The sequence below is a fragment of the Brachyhypopomus gauderio genome, chromosome 18 (genome assembly GCF_052324685.1).
Source record: "Brachyhypopomus gauderio isolate BG-103 chromosome 18, BGAUD_0.2, whole genome shotgun sequence".
Lineage (NCBI taxonomy): Eukaryota > Metazoa > Chordata > Actinopteri > Gymnotiformes > Hypopomidae > Brachyhypopomus > Brachyhypopomus gauderio.
The window spans coordinates 1,485,830-1,508,543 of NC_135228.1; the positions used below are offsets into that span (position 1 = coordinate 1,485,830).

Consider the following 22,714-nt stretch of genomic DNA (forward strand, 5'->3'; position numbering starts at 1 on the left):
GATCAGTAGCAACAGCGTTTTCTTGGCGTGGTCAGGACGGTCCAGGGTCATACCGGGGGAGCAGAAGTCAGAAGGTACAGAGGGACTAGGCAGGAGACAAGGTTGGGGACGTAAGCGAGGGTCAGAACACAGGAGAGCAGACAGGTAATAGAAAGGCTTGGTACGCGGCATGAGTCGGCAATACTTCGCGACTGAGACGTGCTGGTGAAGTGCTTAAGTAAGACTGAAGGGGGCGTGGTAATGAGGGGCAGGTGAGGCTGATTATGGAGGATCAGGTGGCATTCCTTACACAGAAGCTGTAGTGAGAGCCCTGTAGAGGGACGTGCAAACCTACGTTCAGCTCTGTAGCTCAGGGTGAAGCCTGTGTTGGTGCCTCCTTGGTCTGTATGGAACAGAACCTGAACACGCTGGGCAGCAGTGGAGATCTCAGCCGGAGCTTTCTGTCCACAGAAGGGCCCCAGTGTCCCAGAGTCCCAGAGTATCTGGTAGACAGGAAGCAAAAGGGTGTAATGCCTTGAGCATGGAGTGAGAAGGAGGCGGACGCATGTGCGAAGTAGAGTGAGATTAGGATTAGGATTAGGGTTTACAGCATGTGCGGAGTAGAAGTGAGATTAGGGTTAGGATTAGGGTTTACAGCATGTGCAGAGTAGAGTGAGATTAGTGTTAGGATTATGGTTAACAGCATGTGCAGAGTAGAGTGAGATTTATCAAGTGCAAATCCAAGAGAAGAATCATAACAGTCCAGGGCCATAACAGATGAGCAATCGGACACAGAACAGTAACCAATATGTAAAGACATGACAGAGTAAGGTAACCTCAAACACTAAACTAAACCAGACAGATACTAGGAACAAGACAAGACAAAACAAGGCTTAAACTTAACACTAGAAAATATGACTTTCTTCTTCTGGCTTTCAAGAGAGGCGGTCACACTTCATCTCTGCTCCTGCACTCCCCCTCCCTCTGCTCAGCACTGCTAGATTCTCTGTCTCGTCTTAGTACCCTGACGTTGCTCTTCGAATTGGAACAAAGAAAATGGATTTGATCAGGTGGTCTCTCAACACAATTGACACTATTTTTCGCATGAGGAGTCATTGTGCGGGAGAACCCACATGCCCGGACGTTCTCATCTGGATATGTGTTTGACTCATGGGGGACCTGGCGTAGTTTGTGTCTTGCACCTCTCTACCTTCGAAGATGTTGAGGAAGTGTTCCTACTTGGAACTTTGATCACTGGGAACTTTGATTTCTCCTGATTGGATTAGGTGTTGCCCTGATGTATCGGAAAATTGATAGAGTGGGGTCTGTTATGGAACGCCCATGCCAAGTGCCCAACTTGATTGATGCGGTGGGTAGAGCTGTGGAACACAGACTGTGACTGTTGGTATAAGCTTGGTTTAACGTTTGACAAAGGCAGAGGTGACGCAAACGCAAGTGAATGAGTATTTATTAAAAGGGGGGTCACAAACTATGAGACATAGACACAGAACGCAGATAGGGACTATACTAATTAACAATGGGCTAACAACATGGAACGGGGCTACAAGACAAAGAGGGAAAGAGAAAATACATGACAACATAACAACCACACAAACCACTTAAATGTAACTGGGAGAATCATAACAAAGGGAGAAACAACTAAACGGGCTATAGCTAAGGACAAGCGCAGACTACAATGTAAAACACAAAGGACACGAGCAGGCTACAATGTAAAACACAAAGGACACGAGCAGGCCACAATGTAAAACACAAAGGACACGAGCAGGCCACAATGTAAAACACAAAGGACACGAGCAGGCTACAATGTAAAACACAAAGGACACGAGCAGGCTACAATGTAAAACACAAAGGACACGCGCAGACTACAATTTAAAACACAAAGGACATGAGCAGGCTACAATGTAAAACACAAAGGACACGAGCAGGCTACAATGTAAAACACAAAGGACACGAGCAGGCTACAATGTAAAACACAAACAACTTCAAAGACAGCGACGAAACTATGAGGAGAAACTAAACACAACCAAGACAGGAACTAGGGTATTAACTAGACAAGTAACAGAGGAACACGGTGCTTGAACGCAGAGAAGCAAAGGAGCTAAAAGACACAGAAACATACCACCAAGGAACTAAGTAACCAGAGGCTGCAAAACACACAGAACATAAACAGACATTTGAGTGTCTGAACCAGACATTAGCAGTATTAGTATTCTGACTTAAATGTTTTACATTTAGGGCATTTAGCAGATGTTGATATCTAGAGCAACTTACAAAGTGCTTTCCATCTGTTCATAAAATGCATCCTAGATAGTCCCATAGATAGGTCAGAGTTCAAGATATCCTTGAGCCAGAACTACTAAACTACAGGAATCAGTGCCATTATCTAATATTGCAAATAAACACAGACTTACACTTTAACAACAGGAATTTAAAAAACGATACCTAGAAGTGCAAATAACCATAGACATAAATTAAAGTATTTGCACAAGTGCTATCTGCATTTTTAGTGGTCATTTAAATACTCAACAAACAGGTGAGTCTACAGTCTAAGTTTGAAGATGTCAAGTGACTCCGCAGTCTGAACAGCTACTGGAAGATCGGTCTTGAGGTTTGTCTTCCATGATACTTTAAGAATGGCATTACAAGTTGAGCCATACTTGACATTCAGAGTGCTCGTGGTACCGATCAGGCTTTGACCATGGTCATCATGTAGTGAGGGGCTGTGCCATTTGTTTGGCTTTGTAGGCAAGCATCAAGGTTTTATATCTGATGCGTGCTGCTACTGGAAGCCAGTGAAGACAATGCAGCAATGGAGTGACATGTGAGAACATGAATGTTTTATGTTCATTTGACTGTTAGCCATTAAGGTAATATTGCAATTTCCCTGCCCAGGACTAGATCATCTGCTAGGCCACTTTTGGCCACCCAAGGCACAAGGCAACTCTTCCATAATCAGCGATAGTCAGCCACACCCTAATCCTAACACCTAACCCAAAACCCTAACCCTAAGATCAACCCTAACCCCTAACCCTAATGCTCCTGCCTACTGAAGAGCAGCTCCCTGACTCCCTGTGCTCAGTCTGTGTTCAGAGTTCTGGTGAAGGACATAGCTGCTAATTCTATGGTATGAACCTTAAACACTGCCTCGTAGGTTTTGTATGTCTCTCACTGTTCAAGCTTCTCCTAAAAGCCTTTGAGTCACACCTTTCCCTTCTCAAGTGCCCCAAACCTTTAAACCCTCAAACCCCCAAACCCCAACAATCCCTCAAAACCCTCAACCCCCCAAATTCCCAAACACTCAAAACCTTAAAACCCAAACCCCAAAGAACGTTAAGAGTGGTGGTTGTCTCTTTGGAGGAGTTTCCCCACTCATGCTCATTGCCAATTAGAGTTTATTGTTGACGGATTAATCTTAGGGGTTAAAGTTACTTGGCGGCTGACTCAGTTGGGTCTGTTCTGTTATATTTGATTCATTCATTTATTATTAATGACCACACAACAAGTTGGTGGAGTTTGCTTCCGGTACAGCATAACATACTCACATTTCTGTGTCCAAAAAAAAAATGCATAAATACAAATACAATACACAGACATAGACAGACAATTCTTTCAGGTCGTACATTGATTTAGTGACCGTACAGCAGTTGGAAAGAAACTGTTTTTGAATCTGACTGATTTTGTTGGTAGGGACCTGTAGCGTCTTCCAGAAGGAAAACAGAGGTTTTACTCTGTATTGGGGGGACACCCCCATTACAAATACTGCACAGATATGGCTTATAACACTACAATAGCAAAATGACAGATGAGTAAACCACCCAAAGCTCTTCAAGAATATTCAAGAAAGTGAGGTAAGAGACGAGCCGCATGGCTAGCAGAGCTACAGACCGTAAGAGAGTCCACACAATACCCATCCCTGCTCTCCACGTCAAACTCCCCATGGAAGCTTAGCACCAGCTGATGGCCCTCCTGCACCACCAGTGTGTAGGAACAGAAGGAGTTCTCCCAATACGGACCAGGGCTGCCTGGGGGGCTCAGCACACCCTCCCCAAAGAGCATCTCTGTGCAGTTTGCTAAGTGACAGACAGAAAGAGTGAAATAAAATCAATGTTACATTATATAATGCCAAATACAACAGAAACGTGAGATTTAGAAAATGTTTTTCTATATTTTTGTACGAGAGCAAAAATACTATTTTTTTATTACAAAATAGTTTAACAATGATTTCAGTGCTTGAAACGGTGCAAGTTCATACATTCAATCATGTTAACTGTAATGCCCTGGTTGTTGGGTCACGAGGAGATGAACACAAGTGCCGAGAGGAGCGAGATTTATTAAGTGCCAATCAGAAACTAGTGTGGAGAAATTTCTGCAAATTAATCTAAACAAACATGACTGACGCACAGACAAAACCAGTCAAGACCGTGTAAAACAGACTCTAAACAACACAACAAGGAAGAAAGAGAAACCGGTTAAACACACAGGGAATGATTTACATTTAAACAAAAGACATTATATAGATAATTTAAATTAAGACTGTATTTTATTTAAATAAAATTCCATGAGCACATGGAATACTAAAATAAACAGACAGAGGAGGGCTAAACAGAACATGACAACATGACTGATAGGTGGGGGCAAAACATGACATTAATAGAGATTTTTAGATTTGAAATTGAGACTGCAGGTGTGCTAGTCTTCGCTGTACTATGTAGTGTGTGTGTGTGTGTGTGTGTATGTGTGTGAGACAGTGCTTGTGTAGTTCCATACCACTGCAGGTGTGCTGGTCTTCACTGAGGTAGTAACCTGGTTTGCAACTGCAGGTGTATCCTCCAATGTAGTTATTGCAGAAGTGGGAACAAGGAGGATCACCGTCCCGGCACTCGTCTACATCTAGGGTCCCGCAGAGTCACATGGTCAAAGGTCAGCTAAGTAATCAGTCCAAATCCATAAAGATCCCCTCCCTCCCCTGAGCTGCCACAGAATGGGTAACAGTGAAGTAATCAAATCACCTCACCATTCAGATCAATTGAGACTGGAAGTAATGTCCATTACCCTGTGCCTTGTAGAAGGCTGTGAAGCCAGCGTGTCTCTCTGGGTTGGAGAAGTCAGCCTGGAAAGAGAGAGAGAGACAGCCCCCAGCGTGTGAACGCAGCGAGGGGTTGACTGAGAGCAGATGTTGAGCTGACATTCTGCCACACAGTTTGGTGAGAAGGATGTTCCCCGCAAAGACCTGCAAGAATGAAACACAGACAAAACCAGTGCTGTGGAACAGCCTGTAAGGTCCAAGAACAGAAGCTACACACACACACACACACACACACACACACACACACACACACACACACACACACACACACACACACACACACACACACACACACACACCAGGCTATTCTACTATGTGCTTAAACAAGCTCCAGCTAGGTCAGAATGCAGCAGTCAGAGTTCTTACCACTGGTTCCCAGTCAAATTTCGTATTGATTATAAAATACTTCTAATGACCTACAAAGCACTGAATGGTCTTGCCCCACAGTACCTCAGTGAACTCCTAGTGCACTATGACCTACCACGTCTGTTTAGAGCAAAAAGTGCAGGTATCAGTACCTAGAATAAGAAAAACTACCACAGGGGGCAGAGCCTTTTCCTTTTCGAGTATGAGTTAGGGTTAGGGTTAGTGAATGTGAGTTAGAGTTAGGGTTAGGGTCAGTGAGTTAGGGTTTATGTGTGTGAGTCTGGATTCTTCTCAAGGTTTCTTCTTATGCTCTAGGGTTTTTTCATGCTATCTGGGGGCTTGTACTCAGACATACTGTATATAAAGCACTATATATATATATATATATATATATATATATATATATATATATATATATATATATATATATATATATATATATATATTAGTGGTGGGCCGGTAATGGCGTTCGATAATGTGATACTCTTATTGGGCGATATAAAAAATATCGCCGTTAATCTATTCTTAAAGTTGGGTTGAGAACTGGGTCAAAATAGGTAAGCAAACTGATGACATTCACCTTGATAGTTTAGCACGGCTGTATTCCTAACCAAATTGCACAGTAGAGGGCGAGAACGAGTTCTCAAACCTGTGATTTACCACCCACAACAAATCGCACTGTAACGCAGCATGCGCTGCGGAGTAAGGAGGCGGACACAAACGCTGAGGAGAGCGAGATTTAATAAAGGGAATTCCAAAATCAGGGTCAAACAGAAAGGCGTAGGTAAAATCCGAGAGGGAGTCCAAACACGAAACACTGAGAGCAGTGGCGGACTTAGCAATTTGGGGGCTCAAGGCAAATTTAGCTAGGGGGCCCATCAATATTGATATGTGAGAAATAAGTAAGCTAGTCAGGGGGCCCCTACAGTGGGCTGCAGTGGGAGGGGCCCAAGACAATTGCCTAGCGACACCTCTATGCAAAGAGACCGCCTCTGAGAGGCATGACTGAACGAATACTTTGAAATCAAACACGGATACAACGTAGAACAAACGAAACAATCAGGAAACTGAAAACACAGAGCGACTGGGCAGTGAAAACAAGACGTACTCACAGAACCAGGATAACACAGACATGAACACAGAAACACACTTGCATGGATTCAGGAACACAAAGAACATGAATGCACAAAACCACCGATCCAGACATGGGAGACACAGGGACTAATATACAAGGAACATAACGAGACACAGCTGATATCAATCATGACACGGGCATGGCAGACAGACAGAAACCAGGGCAACAGACAAGCCAGGCTGGGCTAACGGGCAAGGAACAACAGAGACACGAGGAACAGAGACACCGGAGTGACAGCGAGGAGAGGGGGGCGTAGCCATTGATCTATATTACTGGATTGGACATCACGTGACTTAGCATGCGCCGCGCAGGTGCCATTACTATGCATTGAGTCGTGCATTGAGGAGCATCCATGGATGGACATAAAAGTGAGATCTAGCAGACAGTCACGTAAGGAAAACCAAAGAGGGACATAAATTGTCAAAACTACGACAACAAGATCACAATATCAAAAGGTATCACATTTCACAAGTCAGTAAAACAATTTTTATAAAAAAAAAAATTAGCAGAGATGAGGGATGTTGACTGTCCATGCTAGCTTGATTTTGATAAAGCTATGTCAAGTAAATTCACTTAAAAACAAGTTTTCTGTTCCAACAAATTACAATGTATTGTTATTTAATATTGTTATCATGTTAGGATAATGTTGTAAATACGATGTTCATTAAAATTATCTCTAAATCTGTTTTACTGGGACAGATGTTCAGTCCAGTTGGCATTATGTCCCATAGATACTCTCTCACACAAACTGAATAAATAATGAAACCAAATGAAAATTTAAGTCAATTAAATTTGTCATTATTATTTTTTAAATCAACAGGGGTGAGTTTCCCAAAACGTTCTTAGCGCTAAGTACTTCTTAACCTCGTACGTTACGTAAGAACGAGGTTATGAAGTACTTAGCGCTAAGAACGTTTTTGGAAACTCACGCCAGGTTAATACAGGTTTTTTTTTTAATAAATGCCATTTTTCTACACAGATTTCCCAACAAACACAGAAATTATGAGCTGTACAAAAAAAGTGTGGACGTCTGAGAGGACCGTCATCTACAGCAGGGATATGCAGTGCTCACTGCCCACTGATATCAACCATACACTGAAGAGGGCACATGTTGGAGAAGGAGCAGTGCCACAGATTTTCAACCTTCCAGACCATATTAATAATAATAAATATTTTATTAAAGTTGATGAAATTCTGTAGCCAATGAGAAGTGGCTGCAATAAATGATTTTGAAAATTGTATATTTGTCACGTTGAGGACCCCGGCCCCTCCCCTTTGGGCGTGTGTAAACGTTGTCCACGTGCTTTGTCTGCGTCTGCGGAACTCTGTGGTGAAGGCTATGTTGTGTGAATAATGTGTCTCACCTGTGAATCGTCTCGTAATCACATGGGGCTAATGTGGTCTGTCTATTTAATGTGCGCTCGCGCAGTGTCCTGTGCTCGTCGTTGTCTAATGTCTACACGTTACGTGTGAAGTATTTGTTGCTCGTGCGCTATTGCGCAATTTTGTTTAAATAAAAAGTGACGTAAAAGAGGAGGATTCCTGTCTCGTCCTTCGTCCCTCGCCGAACGTCACAGAACGACGAGCCATCAAGAGACAAAGATGCCAGGCTACAAGAGCAAGCCCAAGAAGGGAAAAAAGCCCAGCAAGCGGCACCACCGCTCTTCTTCCTCCCCCCCGCGCCGCGAAGCCCCGCCGACTTTGGCGCAGCTCGAGCTGGACCCGATCTGTGCGTCCCTGCTGCGACAGGCGCGGGTGCATCAAGACCCCCGAGAGCGAGTTTGGGGAGGGGGACTCTCCAGGCGAGGAGGAGGAGCTGGAAGACGAGGAAGACAGCTACCCTCCGTCTTTATGCGACGCCTCCACCGTCAACTACGGTAGGGAGGAGGAGTCAGAGGAAGACGGCTATCCTCCGTCGCTAGATGACGTCTCTACCGTCGACTACGGTGAAGAGGAGGAGGAGGAGTCGGAGGAAGAGGACTACCTCCCTCCGCCCGTAGGTCCCTCTCCCCCTGTCGAGGAGGGCGAGGAAGAGGGGGAGGAGCAAGAGGGCGACGAGGAGGAGTACCCCCCGTCGGAGTGCTCCGCATGCCCCGAGGAAGACGGTGGGGAGGAGAACGGGGATTACCCTCCGTCCGAGGGCTCCTACACGGAGGAGGAGGAGAGCCCTCCCCCCTCGGAACTGTCCGCCGGGACGGTGAGGAGGAAGAGGAGTCCAGAGGCGGGTTCATCCCTCAAGCGCTCCCCAGCCAGCGACATGGACTGTTCCCGGGGTGGCAGCTCGGGGCAGCCCATGAGCTGGAGCCGTGGCAGTGAGGAGGAGATGGAAGCGGAGGAAGCCACTCCCACTGCCAGGTCCGGAGGGAGATCCCCGGACGAGGAGGGTTTCCCGTACGGCCCACCGAGGGGTGGGACCAACCGCGCTGCACCTGGCGCGTCGGCCAACCGCGCTGCACCTGGCGCGTCGGCCAACCGCGCTGCACCAGGCGCGTCGGCCAACCGCGCTGCGCCCGGTGGAGGGTTTGCAGCAAGGGCAGGAGGAGCACCGCCCACCGCAGCACCTGCAGCACCAGTGGCTCCCGATCTCACTCCCCTCATCGCTCTCCTTCTGGCGCGCAGCCTGGCGCCGGTTTCATGTGTGTGTGTGCCTGTGTTCGTAAGTCTACCCGTATGTGTACCTAACCCCCTCTTCCCGTTTGTGTCTATGTGTGTAAGCGTGCCTGTTTGTGTTTTTGTAACCGTGCCGTTGTCTAACGTCTTTTCCCCTGTGTTCCCAGGGAGGGTGTTCTAGGCGGTCCGTGGCGGACGCTTCCCCGAGGGCGGTCACCTCCCAGACGCAGGACTGAGCGCGTCGGATCCGCCCATCGTCGTGGGTTCGGGGCACTCGGTCCTGTTGGCACCCCGGGACGGGTAGTGCCCTTGGAGGGGGCGTCTGTCACGTTGAGGACCCCGGCCCCTCCCCTTTGGGCGTGTGTAAACGTTGTCCACGTGCTTTGTCTGCGTCTGCGGAACTCTGTGGTGAAGGCTATGTTGTGTGAATAATGTGTCTCACCTGTGAATCGTCTCGTAATCACATGGGGCTAATGTGGTCTGTCTATTTAATGTGCGCTCGCGCAGTGTCCTGTGCTCGTCGTTGTCTAATGTCTACACGTTACGTGTGAAGTATTTGTTGCTCGTGCGCTATTGCGCAATTTTGTTTAAATAAAAAGTGACGTAAAAGAGGAGGATTCCTGTCTCGTCCTTCGTCCCTCGCCGAACGTCACAATATTTTGTGTCATGTCAATTTATATAAGTATTTGTGGGAAACTGAATTGTGTAAGCTCTTTTCTGCTACTTTTTTTTCTGCTACAAAAAAAATCTGACAAATTTTGTCATAAATTTCAGATTCAAACTCATTATTTTCTCTATCATAATTTCATAATTAATTTCACCCACATTTAGCCATGTAGTGCTCAAAGATGCTCCTCCACACTGATGCCATCTCATATTATACTTGAACATATTGTCACGTTGTGGGGGGGGCCCTGCCGGTCGCCCCCGTCTACAGCGGCAGCTATCCTGTTTTGGTCATGTGATGTTCGTCCCTCTGGTGGGCGGGGCCCGTGATCCGTCTCACCTGAGGGTCGTTTGTTCACAAATTGACAAATAAAGAGATAAATATTTAACTAATTAAATAATTAAAACTTACCAAAGTTATTTATTTACAACTTTTTACCATAATTATGATTGAATATCAAAAACATGACATACATGTGTTATTTAGATTTAGCCAGGTGAAAGAAAAGGGCTTTATGCAGGGTTTTGTTAAAATTTTACCTTAATTGAAAAATTCCCAGACTGCTTATAAATTTATCTCTTGGGATAATACGGAGTTTTACATATCACAACATCGGCAATATTCTCACCTTTAATTTAAGCCATATTTTATCAAAATGGGATAAGAAATAAGGACGCTACGACTGTTTTTGTGACAGATGGATGCACATCCCACATAGGAACTACACTGCTTTGCTGACATGACTCAATGCATAGTAATGGTTCCGATGGCGGCGCATCGCTAGCTATAGCGGCAACAGGCGATGTCCAATCCAGTAATATAGATCAATGGGCGTAGCCCTACGCGACACGCACGTGTTTTTACCAGTGGCAGTTTTGGATGGGCCAAAGTGTAATTGGGGTGGGCAAGCACTTGGGGGGGGGGGGGGGGGGGGGCAAGAGTCGATCACCAGGAGTTGGCGAATTACTAACGCATAGTTAGTATAAACCTAGCATTTACTACTACTACTACTACTACTAATAATAATAATAATAATACACTGCCCACAGAGGAGTTCAGTTGTAAAATACAGTATATTTATTACTCGTTAGGTACACTGAGAGACAGCACGATCGTTCTGTTTATTTAGACCTATTTGATTACAATTGATAAAATTGATTTGATTTGATTAAACAGTCTGTAACATAGGCCAATACTGTGCGGCCAATAATAAAAGGCAACCACAACAACACAACTAAATATATGACTATGATAAATTCACATACACATCAATTCACAAAATTATTTAACTCCAAGTCTGGTCATTGTAAATGACTCGTGCGCTAGGCGCCATCCTGCAGCAAAGCTGAACGTACATTTCATATGAGGTTACGAAGTACTTAGTGCTAAGAACGTTTCGGGAAACCCACCCCAGAAGCAGAATGAGAATAATAGGCCTACCTGTAGCCTCCCTATAGGCGGAGTCGTCTTGGTTTGGAATTGAATATGGTGATGATTTCGTCATAATCCAGCGAGTCTGTGAGCTCTCGTTCAAACGTCAGTAGCGTTAGGTTGTTCAAACGTCCAGTCAGCATTGACAACCTGAGCCTTGTCTTGATCCTGTTAGTTGCGGAAGTCTTTCAACGCTGCAGGATGTGCCGGTTCATGCCGGGGAAAATGTCAGCAGGGCATGCATCCAGTAGTTCAATCAGTGAGGGGAAGTTCTCTTTCTCCGCCTTTCCTTTGATGTATCAGGTAAAACAAGTAAATTCTGCATCACTGACTGATATCCCATACAAATTGCACGGAGATTGTAACAGTTCTTTCTGACCAAATGTCGTAGCTCCGGGGAACAGGGATGCCACGGCATGCATTATTCTGTACGCATCATTATGAAATCGACTGTTCAATTCAGTTATCTGACTGTCTAGTACACAATTCCAGAGTGCCCTTAGATCACTGTCATTCTTGACAGATGTGGATTTGCCTAAAGTCGTGGCTATGACTAATTGCTGGTACCCTTGCAGGCAGCTTACGCTCACGAGAGGTAGTTACATCCCAGCAGCCTCCCATTTCATGCTTCTCCATCAGCTCATCTGTCAGTCTAAGCACCTTGTTGAAGTCACCATTTGATTCGTCGGGGAAAGTGGCAAAAGTCGCTTTCAATGTTTCCACCAAAGAAATGCTGTCGGATACGCACAGTAATGGACTCTGCAACCCCTTTGTAGCAAAATCGCTGCTCTGAAAAAGCTTACAGAATGCAATGGGCAGGAAAACAAACTTTTTCGTTTGCATTTGTTGCAACAGCTGGTCAGCTTCCAACTTTGTTGTGCCACTTGCTTCGGAATATTCAGCAAGTGCCTCCAGTAACACGTCCAGCAGCTCCAACACCTTGTGAACAGATCTGGATCTTGAACTCTATCTCGTCTCACATGCTCGTTCCAACTCCTTACATGGGTGGTTTGGGTGCATCTCCTGTTGCAGTTGGAGAAATTGAGCATGTCTTTGGGTCCCATTGAAAAAGCTTTGTATTTGATTGACCACGCTGAAAAAGGTGGAAACGTGTCCGGACACTTCTGACGCAGCACTGAGCACCAAATTTAGTCGATGAGAATTGCAGTGAACATATACAGCTTTAGGAAATGTCTCTTTCAGAATGGCCTGCACCCCTCCTCGGTGCCCAGACATGACTGATGCGCCGTCAAAACAGAATCCAATGCATAGCTGAGAGTCTAATGCGAGGGGTTCAAGCACTTCTAGGATCTTTTGTGATATTCCGTGAGCTGACATATCTGCAGTTTCAACGAATCCAACTGCTCGCTCTTTGATTGTCCCATCATGAACGAATCTGACACAGACAGCCACTAGCTCGCCTTTCGATGTATCCTTATACTCGTCGCCAAGTATAGCATAGTAGGTGGCCCAAGACTGTTCATGCAGTTCAGTCTTTATCTTCTGAAGAAGCAGGGATGTGGCTGCCTCAAGCAGATCATCCTGTATGTTATGGCTCATAAGCGTTGCATTCCGTGGCAGTTCATCGAGTCTTGCTTTGATTTCGGGAGCATATTTGGCCGTATGCTCGAACAGTTGCCAGAAATTCCCCCTGTTGCTTGCATCTTCTGTCTCTCGGTGCCCTCTTAGCAAAATTTCCATTTTTGCACATAGTAAAACAACATCCAGCACAACTTTCACATGTTGGCGATTGCGCTCGATCAGTGAAACCGAATCACCATGAAGTCTGTTCAACACAGTACCACTGCCTTGCGGTACGTGACTGTGAATGTAGGACTGCATTTTAATCAGTGAAGATGTGTGTTGCTTGCTAGACTGATGCTTTTCACAAGCCTGCCCAATACATTTCCAATTTTTGTAGCCATCTCTGACAAAGGTTTTTTCAACGTAGGGATCTGGAAAATGTCTGCACGGTTTACAAAAAACAGAGTCCACTGATGGGCAGTATTCAAGCCACTTAAATTTTCCGGTCATCATCATGTTTACCTCAATTGAGAGGGAATTCGAACGCAACAAGGTATTGACGTGAACGTAATGGCGTAATTTTCCAGAAATGTTATATTATGTTAAGCTGTTGTGAAACTGAACAAATGTTTAAATAAATACATAAAAATTAATTATAGTTTATTTTCATTAATTTTCACACGGAAAACTGTATTCTGAACTTGTGTTTGGGTGGGCCCAGCTGCCAAACATGGTGGGCCTGGCCCTAGATCTGCCCCTGGTTCTTACATGGATGCAGCCACGAAGCCGCCAGGTTTGCTTCATGGAAAATTCATTTTTAAGAAGCTTCCTAATGGAGACATTAACAAGAATAAAGTTGTTTGCACCTTATGCAATGCGAATTAGTTTATTGTAGGAGTTTTACCAGTATGAAGTACTATGAAAACCCTTCGGTTTTGTTGACCTCACGTCTCCTACCTGTAGTGTTTCCGGTCTCCAAAGACCGGTCTGTTTTAACACAAAAAAAAATGTTCACCACCAAATTTATTGGTTTTATTAAACACTTTTAACTGTGAACAACATCTCAGATAGTTATCATGAATTTATAGAATTACACATAAAATATCTAGTGAAAATACAAATGCACTGAAAATATATTACAAAAGGAACATGTAATGAAAAAATCAATAAAATACCAAACTCAACATGGTGTGTGTGTGTGTGTCTGTGTGCACGCGCGCATGTGAATTCATGCACATGAGCTGCATGTCACACTCAGATCAGAGTAGGCCTTGCAAACATAGGCATAACGTGTGTGTGTGTGTCAGTGTGTGTAGGTGTGTGTGTGTGTGTTTAGGTGTGTGTGTGTTTGTGTCTGTGTGTGTAGGTGTGTGTGTAGGTGTGTGTGTAGGTGTGTCTAGGTGTGTGTGAGTGAGTGTGTGTGTGTAGGTGTGTGTGTGTGTGCACGTGCACATGTGAATTCATGCACATTAGTGGCATGTCACACTCAGATCAGAGTGGGCCTTGCAAACATAGGCATAACGTGTGTGTGTGTCTGTGTATGTGTGTGTAGGTGTGTGTGTGTGTGTGTGTGTGTGTGTGTGAGCGAGTGAGTGAGTGTCTGTGTGTGTGTAGGTGTGTGTGTGTCTGTGTGTGTTTAGGTGTGTGTGTGTGTCTGTTTAGGTGTGTGTAGATGTGTGTGTGTGTGTGAGTGTGTGTGTGTGTGTATGTAGGTGTGTGTGTGTGTGTGTGTGTGTGTAGGTGTGTGTGTGTGAGCAAGTGAGTGAGTGAGTGTCTGTGTGTGTGTAGGCGTGTGTGTGTGTGAGTGAGTGTGTGTGTGTCTGTGTGTGTGTGTGTAGGCGTGTGTGTGAGTGAGTGTGTGTGTGTCTGTGTGTGTAGGTGTGTGTGTGTGTGTGTGAGCGAGTGAGTGAGTGAGTGTCTGTGTGTGTGTAGGTGTGTGTGTGTCTGTGTGTGTTTAGGTGTGTGTGTGTGTCTGTGTCTGTTTAGGTGTGTGTAGATGTGTGTGTGTGTGTAGGTTTGTGTGTGTGAGCAAGTGAGTGAGTGAGTGAGTGTCTGTGTGTGTGTAGGTGTGTGTGTGTGTGTGAGTGAGTGTGTGTCACACACACCTACACACACACAGACACACCATACACTGTATGGGGATGTTTTCTGTCTGATAGATGAATATATTCTGAATACCCATTCATTTCCTGTGATGGTCACGTTTGACCTGCAACAACACAGATGTAAAACGTTGGTTTAAAACACTCAAAATTCAATGAAAAAGATGATCATCACTTTTATATGTTCCAGTGTATAGTGTGGAGGATGGCATAAGGCCTTGCAGCAATCAGATGTAAAACACAATATTTATGAGTGGTTTAAGTTGTAAATCGGTCAGATTTGACCCGAACACGACAAAGCACCCGTTTGCTAGTGCTGCTGATGCTGGGTCAAGCACTGATGCAGCCCAGGCGAAGAGTCGCCACCGCCGAAAACAGGTTAAATGTACTAAATGTTGGATTACATTTCAAATCTCATGTTTAACTGAATAAACACGTTATCAACCCCTAATCTTCTCACTGTCGCACTCAGATCTTCTTGCTCTATTCACCTGACTGTCCCCTCTGCCCGTCTCACCACCATGGGGAGTAGAGCTTTCTTTTCCCTGGCTTTGGAATTCGTTGCCATTTCTGACCGAATTCTGACCATTTGCGTGAAACATAGCGTACGCAATGTTTTTGTGCATACGCACCGTTCATACATGAGCCCCCAGGACATTTCCTCACTTAAAAAAAAATTAAATGAAATGTGCCATATTTTGTCAATTGTGATTTTTACACCCCAATCGAAATTTGTCCTCCGCTTTTAACCCATGTGTGCAGTCAGAACACACACACACACACACTGGTGGTTACTAGGGGGGCTGTGGATCACACGTGCCCAGAGCGGTGGGCAGCCCTAGTCCTGGCGCCCGGGGAGCAGTTGGGGTTAAGTGCCTTGCTCAAGGGCACCTCAGTCATGGCCTGTCTGGGAATCGAACCCACGACCCTCCGGTCACAAGACCAGTTCCCTAACCGCCAGGCCATGACTGCCCAAAAAAAAAACCGGGACACCAGGGACAGGATGTGAAATACGGACATGTCCCGGGAAATACCAACGTTTGGTCACCCTATCGTACTAGGAATACATTTAGCAGCTAAGTTATAATTACTGAACTGCGCGTTAGCCCCAACATGTTTTGCGTTGAGGTGGTAACGAAGGGTGGAAGTGCTCCTGTGATAAGCGAACTCCTTCCTACATAAAGTGCAAATAACATTATTTTTGTTTGTACTTCCATCTCGAAGTTGCTTATATTTAAATTCCCCATTCACCTGCGTAGCCTCTTCAGTCATCTCCATCATGATCTTATTGTGCGTCCATATAATCTGTATGTCTGGAACTCGTGCACTGAGAAACATTCCACGGTGCAAAAGTGTCTCATGCGTTAAATGCGTTAATTTTTTTTAGTTCGTAAATTTTCCTGTAATTAATTAATTGAAATTAACGCGTTAAAGTCCCACCACTAATATATATATATATATATATATATATATATATATATATATATATATATATATATATATACATATATATATATATATATATATATATATATATATATATATATACACACTACCGTTCAAAAGTTTGGGGTCACCTAGACAATTTTGTGTTTTCCCTGAAATCTCATACTTTTATTTATCAAATGAGTTGCAAAATGAATAGAAATATAGTCCAGACATTGACAACGTAGAAATAATGTTTTATTTTTATTTGAAATAATTTTCTACTTTAAACTTTGCTTTCGTCAAAGAATGCTCCCTTAGCAGCAATTACAGCATTGCAGACCTTTGGCATTCTAGCTGTTAATTTGCTGAGGTAATCTGGAGAAATTTCACCCCATGCTTCCAGAAGCCACTCCCACAAGTTTGATTGGGTTAATGGGCACTTTTTACGTACCATACGGTCAAGCTGCTCCCACAACAGCTCAATGGGGTTGAGATCTGGTGACTGCGCTGGCCACTCCATTACCGATAAAACACCAGTTGCCTGCTTCTTCTCTAAATAGTTTGTGCATAATTTGGAGGTGTGCTTTCGGTCATTGTCCTGTTGCAGGATGAAATTTGCTCCAATCAAGCGCTGTCCACAGGGTATGGCATGGTGTTGCAAAATGGAGTGATAGCCTTATTCAAAATCCCTTTTACCTTGTTCAAATCTCCCACTTTACCAGCACCAAAGCAACCCCAGACCATCACATTACCTCCACCATGTTTGGCAGATGGTGTCAGGCACTCTTCCAGCATCTTTTCAGTTGTTCTGCGTCTCACAAATGTTCGTCTGTGTGATCCAAACACCTCAAACTTTGATTCATCTGTCCATAACACTTTTTTCCAATCTTCCTCTGTCCAATGTCTGTGTTCTTTTGCCCATATTAATCTTTTTCTTTTATTAGCCAGATATGGCTTTTTCTTTGCCACTCTGCCCTGAAGGCCAGCATCCCGGAGTCGCCTCTTCACTGTAGACGTTGACACTGGCGTTTTGCGGGTACTATTTAATGAAGCTGCCAGTTGAGGACCTGTGAGGTGTCGATTTCTCAAACTGGAGACTCTAATGTACTTGTCTTCTTGCTCAGTTGTGCAGAGGGGCCTTCCACTTCTCCTTCTACTCTGGTTAGAGCCTGTCTGTGCTCTCCTCTGAAGGGAGTAGTACACACCATTGTAGAAAATCTTCAGTTTCTTGGCAATGTCTCACATGGAATAGACTTCATTTCTCAGAACAAGAATAGACTGTCGATTTTCAATTGAAAGTTGTCTTTTTCTGGCCATTTTGTGAGTTTAATCGAACCAACAATTGTAATGCTCCAGATTCTCAACTAGCTTAAAGGAAGGTCAGTTTTATAGCTTCTCTAATCAGCGCAGGAAGCAGTACTTTTGAGTTGGGCCACCGCGGGAGTTACAAGTCAACACAAAGAATCGATCGCGATATAATACTTAATTTGTCTCCATTTTAAACAGTCGCCCAATGTTTTTGAACGGTCCAAATGCAAAGTTAAAATTCAAGCAGGCTCAAAAAGAAACAGGAGCGCGAAATGTGAATTCTTCTAACGGGATGAGAGAAAGCGAACATTCAATTACGACATATTACCAAAACTCTGGGAAGAATCTCCTACAAACCGATGAAAACAGCGATTTTTTTTACCGTGCGCTTGCGATGACTGATTTCGCTTAGACGGCGCGACCGGAGAAAAATGGCCGCGGCTCAATCATTATCATGCGGAAATATCCAAGCCCCTACCCTTTGGCAGTAGTTTGTCTCCCACACACACCTACATTAACAACATCATTTTCACACTCTTGGCTGTCCTCCAGGTCCAGGTGAAGAAAGCTGAGAGTGAGAAGGTGTCCAGGTGCAGCACAGAGCTTCCATATAAATGTGGAGTTTGGACTGTATCCATACGGATACCCAGGAGACTGAATCCAGCCAACTAGCGTGGCAGAGCAGCCCATGGGTCCTAGCAGCAAACACACCCTGAGGAAGAGTAAGAGTAAGAAGGGGGAATATTAACACATTGACCCTGAACAAATTGCCCATTGATTACAAATAAATTCTAATAAACATGGAGAGAGAAAGAGAGAGAGAGAGAGAGAGAGATGAGGAGAGGGTGTGTGAAGAAATAAATGGTGAGGGAGAGACATTGAGGGAGAGACGTTGAGGGAATGATGGGCAGAGGGCATGTGAATTAATCTAAAAGAATAACAGAAAGGAGATTTAAGCTGGTAAGATGAAAACAGGAACAAATAAGGAAGATGGATCTAACCATGTCAGACATCCTTGTTGAGGACACTGAACCCAGCAGACATTTTATAAGGCTACAATTAACAGCAGCAACAGTACTACACAACATCCACAGTTCCAGACTTCAACTAAACAACAGCAAGAATACAGCACAACTACAGTTTTCTGATTCAAACTGCAAGGAGAGACTGACCACAGTAGAAAACTGAAACTAATTCATCTGGTAAATACTGTTTAATCAGAGATGTGAAACAACACATTTCATAGACAAATAATTAAACAGATACATACATAAATAAAATAGCACATGTTGAAACTCAAACCCAAACTCCAGGAATGAGAAATAAAGAGTGTACTCACAAGGTTCTGATCATGAGGAGACCAGGTCAAAGCCCAGGACAGGAACACTGTTTTCACTTCTGTGTTCTTTTATTGGTCTATGTGCTCAAAACTCCCCCTTCCCCTAAACGCTCTCAAATACCAAAATAAAAAAAAAATGAAAATTACTCCTTTAAATCAGCTTGAGTGTTTGTCAAAATAGGCACTACCAGAATCCACTGGAACCTACTGACTACACTTATGTATGCAGGATGGATATCCAGTTAGAAAAACCCTAATGTTTCTAGCATATACAGCCTCATACACATCAGGTGAAGTATAGTCTATTCTAGTACTCTAGTTTGTTTCTGTGCCTGGTTTCACCAGATCAGTGTTTCATAGGGGTTTGGTCAGATATTTCGGTACAATGTTCTTTTAGAGTGGGCTCTGACAGAGAGAAAATAAAGTTTAATGACATTTTCATTTGTTTGGTTAGGGACTGCATGTCATTGCCCCTGTAGTGCACACTAAATAAACCTTTGATCAGCACACTGTGTCTGCAGACAGGTAATGTCACTGCTTTAAGTAATCAGCCAAATCTACAGTAAACATAAGTTACCTGTTTCTAAATACGATGCTTCAATACTACAGTTTTCAATGAGTTCAGAAAGAAACAGATGAGAGTGAAATGTTTACTATATAAAGAATTTCGGTTGAAGGGGTGAAACACATTAAGGCAAGTTTATTTTTAAAGCACTCTTCATATGCACTGGCAATTCAAAGTGCTTTAAGAAGCTAGTCGGTAAGGCATAGAAGCTGCAAGTGTAATGTCACATTCACATTCTTCCCAGGCTCTGTACAGTACCATCTAACGGCACACCTGGTCACCTAAGGCAGGGATTAGGATAAACCTGGGAGGACCAAGGCTTAAAAGGGAACCCATCCTCTATTGGACAGCTCAGCTAGTGGAATTCCATATTTATAGTTCTAATATATTTCTTATAGTTATATTTCTAGGCCGAGCAGTCACAGTCCCTCCAATGTAGATGTTGAGCCTCAGGTAGGAGTCGGCATTGGCATATCCACTGACGACAATGCCACATCCATCCATGGCATCAGCACATCTGCTGGCAAGCCAGACCATCTCCTGGGTGCTTTTATGGAATTGTCTTTGGTAGAAGCATATAACCAGGATACAGGTCAGCTGTGACATATAGGTCTTGGGGAGAGGTCTGAAACAAGAGAGGGAGGTTATGATTGGGTGGTGAGGAGACACAAAAGAAGGATAGTGTCCAACAATGATCTGTCTGGAAATCAACCAGTATCAAATCTACTAAAGAACAGGTGTAACTCATTTGCCCTCACTCAGCTCACATTCTTCACAGCAGTCCTGTTACCCTACACCAGTTCTGGTTCTCACACCAGTTCTGTTATCTCACATCAGTCCTGTTACTTTACACCAGTTCTGTTCTCACACCAGTTCTGTTCTCACACCAGTCCTGTTACTATACACCAGTCCTGTTATCACGCACCAGTTTGGTTACCCTAAACCAGTCCTGGTATCTCACATCAGTCCTGTTACCTTACACCAGTTCTGGTATCACAAACCAGTTCTGTTATCGCAAACCAGTCCTGTTATCTCACATCAGTCCTGTTACCATACACCAGTCCTGTTATCTCACACCAGTCCTGTTACCATACACCAGTCCTGGTTTTTCACTCCAGTTCTGTTACCCTAACCTGTCAGCCCTAAAGTGTAATGCAGTGGTACCAACGAGTACAGACCGTGTGTAAAAACAGTGAGAGAGGTGGACCCAAGTGCCGGCTCACGCTGATGATAGGATAGGCAGAGCCTATCGTCAGTGTAAGAGAGAGATGCAAGCTCACATTAGAAAATAAATAACTCAAAACAAACACGGAAGAATCAATGTGTAAAAAATGAAACAAAGCCAATAGAACGAAGAAAATAGAACGAAAGGCAACGTGGAAAACTCAACGCGTGCAAAACGAAACTTAACCGTAGAGAGACTGGAGAGAAATAGCAAAGGCAACCAAAAAGATGTGTAAAACGAAACTAAGGATACCAGAGGAAGTGACTGGCAGCGGGCAAAACACGCCGCAACAAACAAAACCTTCCCAAAACAAAGGTCAAATTGATAGGAAGAGAAACAGTTCGAGGAAAACTTGAGAATGACTAGGAAGCAGCGCAGGAGATAGAGACTCAAATAAGGTTGATAAGAGAGAGAAAGGTGGCGAGACACCTTGCAAAGGTAAGCAATAATAGAAAATGCAGGGAAAGGCTGAAAGCGTAACGGTATAACCAAAATGATTCAGCAGTGATTCTGCTGATTGCACCGATTGAGTCTAGGACTGACTTAGGTGCCCCTAGTGGTGACAGGAGGAATGGCACCCGAGCCAGCCCTGACATAAAGTCTCTCTTCTTGTTCAACAGGGCTTTCAAAGTTTGTTGTTTACAAAACAAGGTAAAAGTTTATGTTGCCTGTTCCACAATCATTGTGAACCCATAAATGTCCTGAATGTGTGGTTTACACAGAATGAACTCTTAACTCAACCTTATATCACATCTTGGACCCAGTGCCATCTTGGAGTCTGGACACGCATTATGCAACCTAAGGGATTAGTATGCCTATATCCAGTGAAATGTGGCTATTATAATAAACAATCTCAAAGCATGTAGTGTCATGTTGGTTGGGTTAGGGTTAGGGTCATGTTGGTTAGGGTTAGGATAATGTTGGTTAGGGTTAGGGTTAGACAGTGGAACAGTAAGGAGTACTGAGAGGATGATCTCAAGGCTCTGGAGGTCTCATAGTAACTGAAGATATACATGACATAAGAAGGAGCCAACACCAGATTTTGTATTCTATCCTACAATCTATGGGTAGCCAATGTAATGATGCTAAGATGGGGGTGATGTGATGCCTCCTCTTTGCACCCACTAGTAGACGGACTACTGCATTTTTGACCAGCTGCAAACATCCAATGGATTCCTTGCTTAATCCAAGATAAAACCCATTACAGTAATCAAGCCGGGAGCAGATAAAAGCTTTTGGATGACTTTCTCTAAATCATGTTGTGAGAGAAATGACTTGATTTTGGTGATGGCACACAGCTGGAAAAAGCTGCCTCTTAGTACATTACTGATTTGTTTGTTGAATTTAAATTCAGAATCAAATATAAATCCCAGATTTCTTATATGAGTTTTAGACTCCCCAGATTGGGTAGGTAATTCTGTACTAATTTAGGTGCACCAAACAAGACCACCTCAGTCTTACTATCATTTAATTTTAGAAAACTCCATTGGCAAATATTTAATATCTAGGATACACCGCGTCAATCTCATCATCGAGCACTGGTTGCCAAAATCCAGAGGACGGTACAGCTGTAAATCATCCGCATATCATAATTATAGATAATTTGTCCCAGTGGTAAAAGGTATATAGAAAATAAAAATGGTCCCAAAATTAACCCCTGAGAAACCCCATAGCTCAAAGATGAAGTTGAGGAGGACTGGTTGGCTATATTAATAGAGAAAGTTAAGATAAGACAAAAACCAGTTCAAAGCAGCACCCTTTATACCTACACAGCGTTCTACTCGTTCAATGAATACAGCATGATCAACTGTGTCGAGGGCAGATGATAGATCCAGTAAAACCAGCACTGAACAGTCACAGCGACCCCCAGCCATTAACAAATCATTTAGGACCTTGAGCAGTGCAGTTTTGGTGATGTGGAATGATCT

At 43.9% G+C, this 22,714-nt stretch overlaps 1 protein-coding gene across 1 annotated transcript in view; it reads right to left on the bottom strand.

The window, feature by feature from the left end:
- The window catches only part of LOC143482350 (complement C1s subcomponent-like), a 37,654-nt gene that overhangs the window by 10,559 nt on the left and 4,381 nt on the right, over window positions 1–22,714 (bottom strand). Inside the window, exons 2-6 of the mRNA XM_076980692.1 lie at window positions 18,171–18,369; window positions 5,053–5,230; window positions 4,768–4,890; window positions 3,850–4,070; window positions 335–611 (exon numbers count right to left, since the gene is read on the bottom strand). Of these exons, the coding sequence (XP_076836807.1) occupies window positions 335–611; window positions 3,850–4,070; window positions 4,768–4,890; window positions 5,053–5,230; window positions 18,171–18,347 (976 nt within the window). The 5' untranslated portion in view covers window positions 18,348–18,369. The remainder of the gene's footprint in view (window positions 1–334; window positions 612–3,849; window positions 4,071–4,767; window positions 4,891–5,052; window positions 5,231–18,170; window positions 18,370–22,714) is intronic.